Below are 14,955 nucleotides of genomic sequence, written 5' to 3'. Positions count from 1 at the left end.
TTGCTTGCCAGTTGTATATGATGCCTTTCCAAGGGAAGTTCCAACTCTAAACTTCCACCATGAACTTGAGTTGATTAAGAATTCCCCAAAATTGTTATTTCTGTTTTAAACTAATTTAAACAACAGTGTCTTGCAACGATAAGCAGCCAAGTTTGGCCAAGTTAGGTCTTGATGTTTCTTGTTTGCTCAGGGTTCCATCGCTTGCAGTAAAATGTTTTCAACTGGCCAAAGTTGTCTATGTTTCTTTGATAAGATTTAATAAGATAACATAGAAGTTGGCTTCTGTTATAATGTGCTAATCGCAATTAACAAAATTTGTTTCAGTAATTTGCATCAACAGTGAATGCTCTATTAACAATCTCAATTCAGAGTCATATTTTCCAGCATAATGAGGATCATTGGAACCTACAATTATGATGTCCTCACAGATCTCATTTGCTTGTCCCTCTTCAAAGCCCTTCCCTGAACAGGATTTCTCAGTTCTAACAAGTCTTTCTCTGGCTTCCACTAGATATCGAGAAACCATAACAAAACAGTTTTGCTAACACTTTGTCTCAGCAAATATTCCTCATATTTTGTCCTCACTGCTGCATTCCTGGAGAATAGATGTCTCTTCCTCTGTTCGGCTATTTGACCTTAATCAATAGCCTAACCAGCTCCATTTGTCCCTCTCATTCAGTCCTAGAAGAAAGCTTACAGAACTCCATTACACTTCTCATTAGTGGCCTATTGGTTGACTATATTGGATATAATAATCACTGCCTTTCCTAGTGTGATGCATATGAAGTTTTACATCCACATTGTCGAATCACTTATGCTCCAAAATCTCACTAATTGCACAATGCTCCAACATAACCAGCCTTAATATTGTCCTAAATTCCACCAGAGTTGCAGACATGCAGTAGACAAGTACTATCTACATTTCATTCACCTTGATTAAATTCTATTGACAAGTTCTCACAATCTTAATAGTGCAGTATTGTAGTCATCACTTTTGCCTCATCTCCATCAGCAGTCACACAAAACTTGCCACATAAAAGCCATGACTAAGACCTCTATCCTCAGAATACCATCATAGCTTTTACTCATTAATTCTTATCTCTCATCAAACAGGACCAAATCTAGGAAAAATATGCATCAAGGAGTTTCTCTTAGTAATCAGTTTGTTTTCGATAGATGCAAAATGGATAAATATAGGAAGAAAAAACATCACTAATAACATATTAATATCCCTTAAAAATTTTTCTAGGCCTTATACTGCATTCGAAATTATGATAATCTACGACAATGTTCAATTACCATATGAAAAGTTTGCCACCTGAACCACATAATAGTATTTCTGCCTGCAAAATATCCTTGTTTGATAAGACACCAACATCAACTTAGATCTGATTAATATATTTACTTTGATGCTTTTCTTTAAAGCACTTTTTATATGATCCAAACCAAGATTGAAAGCCTCAAGGAAAATCATGAGGTCGTGAAACATACAACACTAACCACCATTATGAATCTCATATCAATTCTACTCAGAATGAAATTAAACTAAACATAAGCTCTGGGATGGTTCCTTGATGCAAGAAGGGTTTTCAAAACTTTCAGATAGGTTTTTCATTTAGATATATATGCGCTAACAACCTTCTAAACAGATGCATGAGATCAGTTGGATCTACCAAGACCAAAGATAGTATTGAGGACTGAAAGTGGGTATAACCTGTATATGACGTAACCGCAACCAATAAACCTTATCTCAAAAATTCAAGGTTGCCTTCATGAGTCCCTCCTCTATTTGTCCCACTTAAGGGTTATGTTCCTTGACTTACAAATCAGACAACTCGTGTAAAATTCGAAGGACTTAAAAAAGTCTAATCAACTAAGAAACAAACAATTCTAATTCATCAATATGTGATACTCTACCTCAGTGATCGGCCTAGGTGATGAGGCATATTGGCTAGCGAATTAGCAGTCTGTTTAAGAAAAAGACTAGAAAACATAAAAAGTCATAACATAACGCAATTAACTTCACTTTTCTTCAAATCAAGTGCATAAGAAATAACCAAGTCAAATATAAGGTGACAATTGATAACAGAAGGAAGCTCTTCAATAGGGAAGAAAAAGAAAATACACTCAACATAAACAAAAGAGAAAAGATAAAATATGGGGAAAGAAGATGAAAGCGAGAAGAAAAGGCAAGATGAAGTAAAAATGGCGAAACATAGAGAAAAAATGAGCTAACAAGAAGAGGAAAGAGAGGACTAAAGGAGAAGAAATAAGCAAAGAAAAGGGAAATTAAGAAGGGAAAGAATAAGGAAAAAAAAAAGAGAGAAATCATTCAAAAGAGAAGAGGGAAGAGGCATTGGACGTGTAAGATGAGGGAGTGTAAACTCGGAAAGTTATGACATAAATTATGTTATTTTCACTAACATGTAATCTTAAGTTGGAAACCTTCAAAACTAATAAATAGGAAGTATAACGTAAACAGAAAGGGTTACGATAGGTTAAGATAACATTTGTATATGAGTTGCCTAATGGGCCATTTCCTAAAGAATTCGGCATCTCTAGGCACATAGGAAATGATTTTGGCAACCCTGGACGCAACTAACTAATATTAATTAAAATAGCACTTAGTAAGACTAGTAATTAAATTCTACATGTGAAAGATATAATGTTGTTATTAAAGGTTTATAGTAGCCTAAACTTCCTTTTGTACATCTTGAAGCCTTCAGGGTTGCTTTATAATTTTGGTAGAATGGATGATTACTGATGTTTCCTGCTAACGACTAACATTAAGGGCATATTTGGAAACTTCCTGTTGGATCCAATAGGATTGACTAAAGAGATGTGTGGAAGCGAAAAAATGGAGCGAGAGAGCAAGAGCTTTTTTATTTTTGATCCCGGAGGGAGCAAACAATGCAACCTCACGTTCATCCTCTCTCATTCTCCTACTTTATCCTTTCATTCTGTGGCACTTCGAAGATTCCTTCTCCCCAAACACACCCTAAATGCTTCAAGATTCCTTTATCCTTGGATATGTAAAATCCCTATTTAATTGAAATGTTGGATGGGTGGGCTTTCATACATAAAAAAAAAACAAAGAAAAGATAGTGAGATATGTTGAGGAGAAAAGGAAAAAGTAAGAGAGAAGAAATTAAGGCAGTGGAGTTAAAAGAAGGGATGGTGTTATTTCATACTCCCTAGTGGTCATACTAACCCGGTTAAATGACTTTCCTAGTATTAACTATCTTCATTCTAAGAAGAAAAGGTGGGGGATGTAGGATAACTCATCTCTGATCTATAGAAAATATGCAGCCAAGTGCAATCGAAGGGATAAGTCTAACGTTAAAGCTTTTAACCATGAGATGATATGTAAAGTTAGTAAGAAATGATGAATAAAAGGTTATAGGAGAGTGATGTGTTGTATCATGGTATTTAGGTGGCATGGCTAGAAATAGGTATAGAAATATGTAAAGAAGTGTTAGTTATAATTAAATATAAAAGTAAACGAGTAGGAGCGTTAGGCTAGCACATAAAAGCTACTTATAAAAATTGAGCTTTCATTTGCTAGTGGGCCAAATGGCTCCTAAATAATTTTGATCTTTTTGACCTAAAGAACTATTATGGGCTTAGGATTATAGGATTATTTGGAAATATAGGAGCATAAATGAGATTGCCAATGGTTTGCTAAGGATAACTGGGCTTAGATGTACATTATAGTTTGGATTTAAATCTAAGTAAATATTTTATTAAAGAAAAAAATATTAGATTAAGGAGAAGCACAAGGGCACATAGAGATATCTACAATAGTAGCATAGATGGTATATTTGCATATTCTATGGATTAAAATTATACCTTCATATCTCCATATATATATATATATATAAGTTTATGAAATCTCATAAATATATTTCAACTTTGCCTTGTGTTTTTCTCTTGCTTCTCTCCCATTAGAGAGAGAAAGCAAATCCAATAGAAGTTCTTGAAGGTGTTGAAGGCTTCAGAGAAAAACGGTGGATGATCTATGGAAGAGATTTATTTATAATATTTGCATGGTATAGGGGTTTATCCTGAAAACAGGTTTATTTTATATAAGGACAGGGTCTTCTGTGTAAAAACTGAGTTTAAAATAATGTCGGCAGATGCTTTGCCGATATTAGTTCACCGGCTTTTCCAACTGCTTCTTCTAAACCCCCATCAACCCCGAAAGAAAGATCCATTCCCCTCAAAAATAAAACCCAATACACCCAAACCCAACCTTATCTCCACTCTCTCTTCGCGCACCCCCTCCAATGGCGACCATGAACTCCTCCTCTCTCTCCTCCCTCAAAGCCCTAATGACCTCCTCGCCGAACCATAGAATCGCCCCACGCGGCGCCCACGTCACCGCGCTCCGCCCCAATCCCCTTCTTCCCCCCTTTTCCTCCCGCCTCCGGCCGGCCTTCCTGCCGGGTGTGCCCCGGGCCATGGCAGTGGACGGGGAGTACTCGTCCAGGAGGAGCAGCAGCAGCGAGCCGAGGGAGACGATCCTGCTGCCCGGATGCGACTACAACCACTGGCTCATCGTCATGGAGTTCCCCAAGGACCCTGCCCCCACCCGGGAGCAGATGATCGAGACCTACCTCAACACCCTTGCCACGGTTCTCGGAAGGTAAACGGCTTGAAGATTTAAAAAGATCGGATCTTTATGGAATTGGGGCCTTCTTTCTAAAGATTTTTCGAGATTCTAGTGTCCACCATTTTGATACGTGGTATTTTCAACATTTGTTATCTTATTTTCTTTTTAATGAACTAGGATTGTCTGAATGTCTTTCTTGTAGTTATGGTGATTGATATCGGGTTTCTATCTGGGATGAACATGCTCGAGAGATTTTTTTTTCCTAAAGAAAGATTATGGTTTTTTTGTGGAGTTCTTAATATAATTCTCTAGCAAATTTATAGAGAAGAAAATAGGACAAGTACTAGTGTGATGATTTTAGATTTCCTAGGCATGTTTCTGAGATATGTTATTATTGCGATCAAATTATTAGTTTTGACAACTGAAACTAGGATGAAACCATTATTCAGCTACTAATAATACTGTAGCCATTATCTTTGAATATTAGATTTTGTTTAAATCTTTTATGTGGTGGGGTGCCAACAGGCTGTAGAGTCAAGGTTGCAAGGGTCACATAAAATGTAGATAAGCATTGGCATATTTTAATGCCAAATTCATTTAAAGTGGCTTGACAAATTTGTGAAACATGACACGCAATTCAGTTATATGGAAAATACTTGTTAGATGACTCATGATCTGGTCATGGAAATTGATCTTTATTTATTTGGGTGGATTCAAAAATAAGTTAAAAAGATAAAAATGCATTGATGCACGCAAAGTTAAAATAAATGTCAAATTAACAAAAGTTGCCACATGTGGTAGCTATAATGTACACTGTTAATTTACCTCTCTTCCTTCATTTATGATAAAATGAAATACAAGGGTATTGTAGCAAGTGTTCATGCAAGTGCGCAACTTTGTGGATATTTGGGCATATGTCCTATCTGGATGATGGAAATTTTACTCATAGGGTGGAGGTAGCAACTCTTTACCCCAAACAGTGGATTAGGTAGGTGTTAGATGTGGTTTTGTGAGATTGCATGGACTTATTACTAATGATTCTATCTACCCAGGTCGGTGAAATTATTTGGCACTACATTGTAAGATATCACTAAAGAATTTTCTATGTTATATATTTCTTCTTATATGGCCACCTTTCAGGTTACATCAAAATGCTACTGGTTTAGAATTACCAATAACATAATAAGGCTTCATTTTTAGACTTCAGATAATAGTGTAAAACTAAAAATTTGTGGGAAAAGACAACATAGACATTATATTTTAACCAATTTGTATATCAAAAGCTAGTCTTTGCAATTTGATTTCTTTGGAGAGGAAATATGGGATGCAAAAGAAAACTGATAAAGAAGAAAGACAAAAAGATGAATAAGGGGAAAATACAAGGGCAAGAAAGGGAAATAGTTGAGAAAGAAGAAAAAAGGAGGGAAATAAGCAAAGGTTAGAAGAGAAGCAATATTTTGATGGAATATTTTATGGTTCTTTCCATTGCTTTGCATAGACCTGACTTACAGAAGCCTTTAGTTTTGGTGAATTGAAGATGAACAATTATTTAATGATCCAAACTCAAACTAGTGCTATGAAGTTGAGTATCAAATTCTACAAACTAGATGGTGATGCAAAATTAGAAGAGAACAGTGCTGGGCTTGCAATTAGGAAGGACATGATTGTGTGCGGGCCAATGAAGACATGTATCGTAACATAAGGTTGTTTCAGCTCTACTACATGACCCATGAATATTCGAGCATTTTGAACCATTCCTAACCCTTGGATTGACGTTTGGAGTGAGTTTGAAGCTTGTAAGTTCATCTAAGGTTTCCTTGAAGATTTTAGAAATCCATTAGAGTTATGGGGAAAGTATGTTAGGAATTGTGTGGATTGTTTAATTTTCTTGTTTTAGCATAGGGCAAGTAGTGAATGTTGCCTTTCCTCTCCTTCGTCTCGAAACTCCCACTTTCTTTACTGCCAATTTAATTTCCACTTTCTGCAAGATAGATCTAGGGGCCATTTGGGCAACTCAAATAGTCACATGGAGCATTAAGCTGAAAACAGTCTTTACTTTACACTAGATGTTTAGGGTGTTATGCTGGTTCAAAATGGATGGCTTGTAATATTGCCTTAATAATGTCTATTATAATTGTACAAGGAGGAACAATGATTCTTGCGTTCCTCTATTACGTTGTTAACAATAAAACTTATAGATTATGGCCTTAGAAGAAATAAGTGATGTTTTAGAGACGCTATATAAAGTAGCCATAAGAAATTGTTATTACAAACATATTTATCTACTAGTAATGGTTATCGTAGTAGAGTATGAACTTATTTAATTTCCATGTCTTCATATATCTGAATTTTCATAATTATCCTTTATAATGATTTTGCAATAGGGCACTTATTTCTAATATTATAATGCAAAAGCCTTCAACCTATATCAAAATTCAACTTATACAAAATATAAGAGGTTCCAAAGGGTCCCAACAATTAAATAAAAAACAAGTTGCTGGTATAGATCTTCTAAATTCACAAAATACAAATGTTCAAAATCCTAGAATCTTCAAATCCATAATTTATCAACTACAAGTCCATAATATCATTAATCAACTAATAAACTATAAATCTGCTGCAAAAGCCTCCAAGCTTGCTAGCACAAATCCTCAAGCTTGGATCACTTCCGTTGCTAGCTGCCCTACTTGTTTGAAAGGATAAAAATAAGAGTAAGCTACACAGTTCAATAAGCAAACCTCCAACTACTTACCTGATCAAGCATAGGTTTTACATTGCTTAATAAATCATTTAAAGATAATAACTTTCATTGAAAATAAAATATTTCATAGTAACAATATAATAAACAAAATCATAAAACCAGTTATGCTTTCACATAAGCATAAATCATGTAAAGTTCATAACTATGATTTCAAGTGTAAAACATAACTAAAGTCATAAAACATGTCATCTAGCCTCATCATAGCACAAAACAATGCTCTTAGATATTTAATGTAAGATCATTTTATACCAGTGATGGAGCCGTAATTGACTAAGTATCACAAATCGTAATACATGGTTCATATGCCAACTTTATACTTGTTGGCAAGGTTGTATGGAACTAACTTTGGGTGTCAATGTACCCTACTTCTAGGAACTGTAGATAACTATCTGAGAACCTCCAAAACAATCATATTTTCTTAAAACATACATAAATAAAGAGGTTTAAAGACATTGAATGACATTATAGAATTCATAGACAATAAAGCATTAATGGAACCATTCTTTTTATGAAAAAATACAATTTTCATAATATCATATGCTCGATCCTTATTTAAGAAAAATATAGAATCATCAATGTCAAAAATCATTTTATAACTTTTACAAAGCCTTAAGCATTGAAAATGATCGATAGTTCAAAAACTAGCAAGGAATGTAAAGATTACTTATCTCTTTTCATCTTAAGATCTTGAAATTCAGCTAAGCGAGCCAACCAAACCAATTCAAAGCAGTTCAAAGCTTAAGTAATCCATAATCAACAACTTTGAAACTTAGATACGCGATAGAAAATCTAAGAGACCCGAAAATAGGTCAAAATTGCTCAAAACAATGCAAGTTGGGGTGCTGCAGGGGGCGGCCTCATGCTTAGACTGGGATGAAGGAAGGTCAGCACCAGCAGCAATAAGCTCCTACTAGAGGTCCAACCTTTGGTGAAGGTTGTGACAATGGTGGTTGGCGAGCAAGCAGAGGCGTGATGATATCAGTCCCTTATTCATGCTAGACTCCTGTTGCTCGATATTATTTTTCTCTTCTCCTTCCACTGCCAGTCATCGTTGTCATAACCTTCATTGGAGGTCAGATCTCTAGTAGGTGCTTACCGCTGCAGGTGACAGCCTTCCTTCACCCCAGTCCGAGCATGAGGCCACCCCTTGTAGCATCCCAAATTGTGTTGTTTTGTGTAATGTTAATCCGTTTTCAGTTCTCTTTGGTTTCCTATCATGTATCTGGGTTTCAAAGTTGAATTTGGATTACTTGGGCATTGAATAGCTTTAAATAGATTTAGTTGGCTTGCTTAGCTACATTTCAAGATCTTAGGGTGAAAAGAGATAACCCTTACACTCCTTACTGGTTTCGAACTAGTGGTCATTTTTAATGCTGAAGACTTTTAAGTTATAAATGATATTAGACATTGATTATTCTATATTTTTTCTTTAATGAAGAATTGATCATGTGATTTTATGAAAATTATTTTTTATCATAAAAGATTGGTTCTATGAATGTTGTATTGTTAGTGACATGTTTATGAAACGTGAACTCTATAATGCCATTTAGTATCTTTCAACTTATTTGTTTATGTATGTTTTTAAAAAATACAGTTATTTCGTAGCTAACTCTATATGGCCTCACTAGCGGGTATAAAGTTGGTATATGAACCCTGAACTATGATTTGTGATACGTAGTCCATTACCACCCTGCCACGGATATCAAATGACTTTAGCATTAAATATCTGAGAGCTTTGTTTTGCGCTAGGATGTGGCTAAATGACAAATATTTTATGACTTCAGTTATGTGTTACACTTGGAACCACATTTATAGTGAAAGCATGATTGATTTTATAACTTCGTTTATGATATTGTTACTATAAAATATTTTATTTCCAATAACAGTTATTATCTTTAAATGATTTATTGAGCTATGTAAAATCTATGTTTGATCCGGTGAGGTAGTGTGATGTTGGCTTACTGAGTTGTGTAGCTTACTCTTCTTTTTATCTTTTCAGACGAGCAAGGTAGTTAGGAGCGGGGAGGGATCCAGGTTTAGGGGTTTGTGCGAGCAAGCTTGGAGGCTTTTGTAGCAGATTTATAGTTTATTTATTGATTAATGATATTATGGACTTATATTTGATTTGTGGTTTTAAGATTCTAGGATGTGTTGAACATTTGTATGTTGTGGATTTAGAAGTTCTATACCAGCAACTTGTTTCTTTATTTAATTGTTAGAAGATTTTGGATTCTGTTTGTATTTTGTATGCGTTGGATTTTTATACAGGTTACTATAGTTGGCTTCGTGTTATCATAGGCAGTACCTCACAGAAGCATGGTCGTGCCATGTTTCAGAGTTGGGGCGTGACATTTAGTGGTATTAAACCCAAGCCCATTGTACGTCACAACCTTTATTAATCATGTGAGCCTTTCATTAAGGGATACCAAAGTCACTGAGGACCAAGTAGGTTCGAGTAGGATTCGAGCCATGGGTGGGCTTTCCTCTTTCAAGTAAGAGCCAACAATGACAAGGGTGTCACGAAATTGGGCAGGGGAGATTGTCATAGCCCTGCATTGGCCAATAAATAGGGTACCACTTAGGTTTATTAGCCTGGGCCAGTCCTTCCAACTCAAACTTTTGGGATGTGAGTCCATGAGTAGTGGAATTAGAGCATAAGCTTGATTGTGAGTAAAACTTAAGCCTAGCCATGGGTAGTTTGGACATCGTTCGATTGAGTAAGAGCAGATAAGTTTTCGTAACCCTATTGTTGCTTATTTGTGGAGCTAATTGTTGTTGGTGTTTACGATAAATGATCATAAGCAACAAGGAAGAGGAAACTTTGGGGAACATGGTTGCTATGGAAAGAGGAGTAGTTATGGGTAGACCAGCAGAGACTCGGGTAGCTCAAAATGCTAGGGGAGCAAGAGCCACAAGGGGGGAGCTAATCAACCAGTTGAGCAGGCTCCTAATGCTCTAGTCACTCAAGCAGATATGGCTGGGATATGTCAGGTGGTCAATAGTAGCAGTAGATGCTGGCAGTTCCTCAACCTACACATTTTTCGAACTCTTACTAGAAGAGATTTAGAAAGCTCAACCCGCCACAGTTTGAGGGTGAAGCTAATTCTCTAGTTGCTAAGACATGGATTAAGTAGATGGAAAAGTTATTTGATGCATTCCAGTATTTTGAGGATATGAAAGTGAGGTTGGCTATACCAATGCTAAAGAAAAATGCAGAATATTGGTGCACCGCAACTAAAGACCATTTATGAGGATGCTAGGAGCAGTTGACATGGGAGAAATTCAAGAAGATATTTAATCAATATTTTTCTGAGTCAGGGAGACTGGAGGAGGAGAATGAGTTTTTGACCTTGTGACAAATACAGAACATGATGATGTTGGAGTATACTGACAAATTCAATGAGCTAGGATGCTTTTTCCCTCATCTTATTGAATCAGATAGGAATAAAGCAAACCGGTTTGAGCATGGATTGAAGTTTGGTATCGATTTCACTTGTCATCGCATCTCCTGATGGTTATAAGTATGTCCTTGAGAGACTTTTGAAGGTTGAGTCTTATATGAAGAGATCTGAACAGTAGCAGGGTGACAAGACGAGGCCTAGACCTATGTGAACTCAGGATAATCGACATAAGAATTCAGGAAACAATTCTAACAAGAAGGGAGCCGTGTGTGATTGGTATGTTTGTCCATTTGGAACTGAACTCAATACTTGATTAGGCCACAATGGAAAGCCAATTTTTGTCTAGATTCTATATAAGACGAAGGATAATCAATATCTCTCCTATTCAGATCTCTTCATATCGAACTCGACCTTCAAAACTCTCTTAAGCATATCCTTATAACAGTTAAAGAGGTGGGATGACAAGCGATATTGAATGCCATACTCAACCCATGGTCAAACCAGTTTAAAGAGGTGGGATGAGAAGCATCCTACTCCATTGAATTTGTTAGCATACTCCAATACTATCAGATTATTTGTCTGCTGCAAGGCTAGAAACTCATTCACCTTTTCTAGTCTCACTAACCCAGGAAAATATTAATCATTAAATATCTTCTTGAATTCTTTCCATGTCAATTGTTCTCAAGCATCCTTATAACTGGTCTTAGTTGCAGTCCACCAATATTCTGCATTTTTCTTTGGCATTTGGATATAGCCAACCTCACCTTCACATCCTTGCAGTACTACAATGCATCAAATAGCTTTTCCTTCTCCATGATCCATAGCTTAGCAGCCAAAGGATCAGCTCTACCTCAAGCAGCAGTGGGTTGAGCTTTCTAAATCTCTCATAGTAAGACTCTGAAAAATATGCAGGTTGAGGCCGCGATGCCACTAAATGTCGCTCACAGAACCTTTGGCCAAACATTGCAGTGGTCATCATTGCGGGTGTTCAATATCCTTTTACAATTTCACCCTTATTTTAATAGATAATTCCCTTCATATTCAGTTTCTTGTAACTGACCAAGAAAGATAAAGAAGAGGACATAAAATAAGTGTGTGTTATCAAATATATCTGACAAATCTTCTTTTCTCTTGAATAAATCGTTGGCATCACATGTGCCGGGATCCATCATGCATGTAGTGATATTATTGGAATTAATGAATTATAGTGACGAGACACTATTTTAACCTTGCATATACATATAGATGTCCTGGAGGCAAAACATGTCTTGATTTAATATGATTCAACTTAGTAGTCAAGCATTCATGATGCAGATGCTTGTCATTTTGCTGATGTATTTGAGGACAGTGTTTATTGACTCATTGACATCTAAAATCTTAGTGGATGGGAAGGGAAACCAGGCTGTAATCCCTATTCTCGGAGTTCTTATAGGAAAATCTGATCTCTTTCTAACAAGGTGGCATTTTGCAGCATGGAGGAAGCGAAAAAGAACATGTATGCTTTTAGCACTACTACTTATACTGGCTTTCAATGCACTGTATCTGAAGAGACTGCAGAGAAATTCAAGGGTGAGCTAGTATCTTGGCAAAGATCATACTTTCTTTCTGAAGTTACAAAACTATCCATCTTAATCTGTCTATAGATCGATTTCCATCTTGTGTAGGATTGCCTGGTGTTCTCTGGGTACTACCAGATTCCTATATTGATGTGAAAAACAAGGACTATGGAGGTAAGTTTAAGCAGTGCACGTATGTTATTGTCATTAATCTGTACTGTTTTCAGTACTTTTAACTCCGTGGTTTGTTCATCCCTTTAGGTGATAAATATATAAACGGGGAGATAATTCCATGTACATACCCAACCTACCAACCAAAACAGCGAAGTGGTTCAAAATACCAGAGCAGAAGGTACGAGAGACGGAGGGACGGTCCTCCATCTGAACGCAGAAGACCAACACAAGAAGCTCCCCGGCCTGAGTCAGCATCATAATTAGGTAAGTGTGACATGATTATCCATTACGCCATTGTCATCAATTGTTACTTCCCAGGAATCCAAAGCAATTTGCTTCAATTTTGTTTCGCAGGTAGGTCATTTAATGTATGCACCAATGACAGGATGGTATATCATGAAATCCTGCTATCTGTCCCTACCTTATCTGAATTCTACTTTGAGAAATATCTTTCTGATGATAGAAGCAGAATTTGCTGATGTTGGATGAGTTAGTCATGTACTAATTCCACTGAACCAAGTCCACTGTTATGTCATGTACTAATTGCAGAACTGAGGATATGTCGGTTAACCACGTACTGTCATATATGCTACTCTAAATTGTATCAATTATTTACATTGGTAAATTGAGAGGAATCTGGAAATATGGTGGTGATTAAAAGGTGAACATATAAAACAAATAGATTAAATTATCAAAAACATTCCACTGAATAAGAGAATTCAGAAAAAGTCTCAGAATAATTTTGAAACGTTGGTAAATATTCCAAGCTGTTCATTGAAAAAAAAAAAATCAGTAATGCAAAAACCATGATTCTTTTCATATTAAGTTAACAGGGGGAACATTTGATGGGATGGATGCTAGTTATACATAAAACAAATTGCTGATATATGCATCAGTTGTATGTGCTCTAACTTTGGCTTCTCTGCAGTCACTTGTTTCTATTTCTTGTTGCACTCATGTGGCTGCTTTTGGAGGCTATGATGTTGAGCCCCTGTGTATACTTTGTCTTGTTTTACTGATGTGCAAACAAAGCGTGCTGATGTGAAAACTGAAAAGAGGCAGCAAAGCATGCTGATGTGAGGTCAAGCACTAAAAGATACTTCGGTTTCACCGGCCCGTGATGGCGGTGACTTTTCTTTTAAACGATCTTTAAGGCATTGGTAGATAAATACTTAAATATCTCATAGGCTAAAACCGCAGGGACTGGGATTTATTTGAATGCCAAAGTTTATATATTTTAAAAAAATGCCGAAGTTTAATCAGTTTATTTGGGGCCCTCTGTGATGAATAAGGAATCAAAAAGGTTCAATTATAGGAGGTCGCTGCAGATTGAATTGATATGTAAAGTTACCATAAAGTTTGAACAATATGAGAATGTATTGTAAAGTAGAAGTTCTATGTTACAACAAGATTTAGAGTGGAAGAAATGTTGGTTTCAGGGGAAGAGTGTTGGCAAGAAATCAGAATGGTTAAAATATCAGGGTTTTGTGTGCATAAGTGTGTTTTTTTTTTTTTGGATGAGATGGTTTTTTTTTTTTTTGGTAAATCGAAAAGGGGAAGGGGGGAGGAAGGGACAAGCCCACTCCCGCGTAGCAGCCTCCACTGGGTCCCTATCTCATGAGAAGAATGTTCGATGCGGACAGAAACGACCGTATGTTGGGCACCCTGGCTGATTTTACTCATATCCTCCCCATCCGTGGGCCCAGTTCGGTTATCCCTCTAGGCTCCGGCACGAACATCATGTGTGAGTACGTCACACCTGGCACTATCGAGGCTATCAGCAGAGCGATATGCCCTTTCAGATCCCGTGTCCGAACAGAGAGCATTCGGTCTCCACAATTTAATCGACGCCCATGCGTTTCGAGCATGAATTCTGCCCTTTGTTTGTGACCCTACCATGCCCATACAATTTCTTTGTACCAAGTAATGTTAGTGGTGACATTGAAGGTTGATTTTTATTCAGTCTATACTTGAGTTTTCCAGATTGGAAGTAACTGACAAATGAATGCATGACTAGTTAAAAATCTAGCTAAGCATAAAACAGAGACTTCTAATATTTAATTTTTAAAAATAAGTTAGTAAAATGTAATTAATTAATCATGGGGTAATTTTTGTTATGGGATAATATGCTTGATATCATAAAAAGAATCCTATAGCTAAAGCCGGACAACATTATATATTTCCAGCCCTGTTGATTCCGGATGAACTTGATCTTAATCATACCTAGGGCAGTCTATTTTTTTAACAGCCTTGCTTTTACAACTTCTCGATCATGGAAAGCCTTAGTCCTTACTTAGCAGACAGTAATGTAATCATTCACGGAAGGCATCCCACCCACAAGGTTGCATCAGTGCTTTCTTGTAAAGATCTTATTAATCATACAATTTGTTTCCATAACAGCCCCACTTATCATATCTTCGAACCCCTTTTAACATTTAAATAGCTGCATAA

General features: G+C 36.5%; 1 protein-coding gene across 2 annotated transcripts; it reads left to right on the top strand.

The window, feature by feature from the left end:
- The first annotated feature begins 4,205 nt into the window (after window positions 1-4,205).
- LOC120108028 (multiple organellar RNA editing factor 9, chloroplastic-like) lies at window positions 4,206-13,164 on the top strand. 2 transcript variants are annotated; one of them, XM_039121554.1, is made up of 5 exons: window positions 4,206-4,645; window positions 12,246-12,343; window positions 12,439-12,504; window positions 12,592-12,768; window positions 12,859-13,164. In XM_039121554.1, exons 1-4 carry the CDS (start codon window positions 4,287-4,289, stop codon window positions 12,762-12,764), a joined length of 696 nt encoding a protein of 231 aa, XP_038977482.1. In that variant the 5' UTR covers window positions 4,206-4,286; the 3' UTR covers window positions 12,765-12,768; window positions 12,859-13,164. The 2 variants fall into 2 exon arrangements, with proteins under 2 accessions (XP_038977482.1, XP_038977481.1); XM_039121553.1 differs by having other exon boundaries at window positions 12,418-12,504.
- Window positions 13,165-14,955: the final 1,791 nt, after the last annotated feature.

The sequence above is a fragment of the Phoenix dactylifera genome, unplaced genomic scaffold (genome assembly GCF_009389715.1).
Source record: "Phoenix dactylifera cultivar Barhee BC4 unplaced genomic scaffold, palm_55x_up_171113_PBpolish2nd_filt_p 001135F, whole genome shotgun sequence".
Lineage (NCBI taxonomy): Eukaryota > Viridiplantae > Streptophyta > Magnoliopsida > Arecales > Arecaceae > Phoenix > Phoenix dactylifera.
The sequence above is the reverse complement of the archived record's forward strand: the minus strand, read 5'-3'. Positions and strand labels throughout refer to the sequence as shown.

Bases quoted from the DNA above. Each gene is read 5' to 3' on its own strand.
- LOC120108028 (XM_039121553.1), top strand. From the start codon at position 4,287: ATGGCGACCATGAACTCCTCCTCTCTCTCCTCCCTCAAAGCCCTAATG. The intron at 4,646-12,245 runs GTAAACGGCTTG...GGCATTTTGCAG, and splicing joins CTTGCCACGGTTCTCGGAAG to CATGGAGGAAGCGAAAAAGA. The intron at 12,344-12,417 runs GTGAGCTAGTAT...ATCTGTCTATAG, and splicing joins GACTGCAGAGAAATTCAAGG to ATCGATTTCCATCTTGTGTA.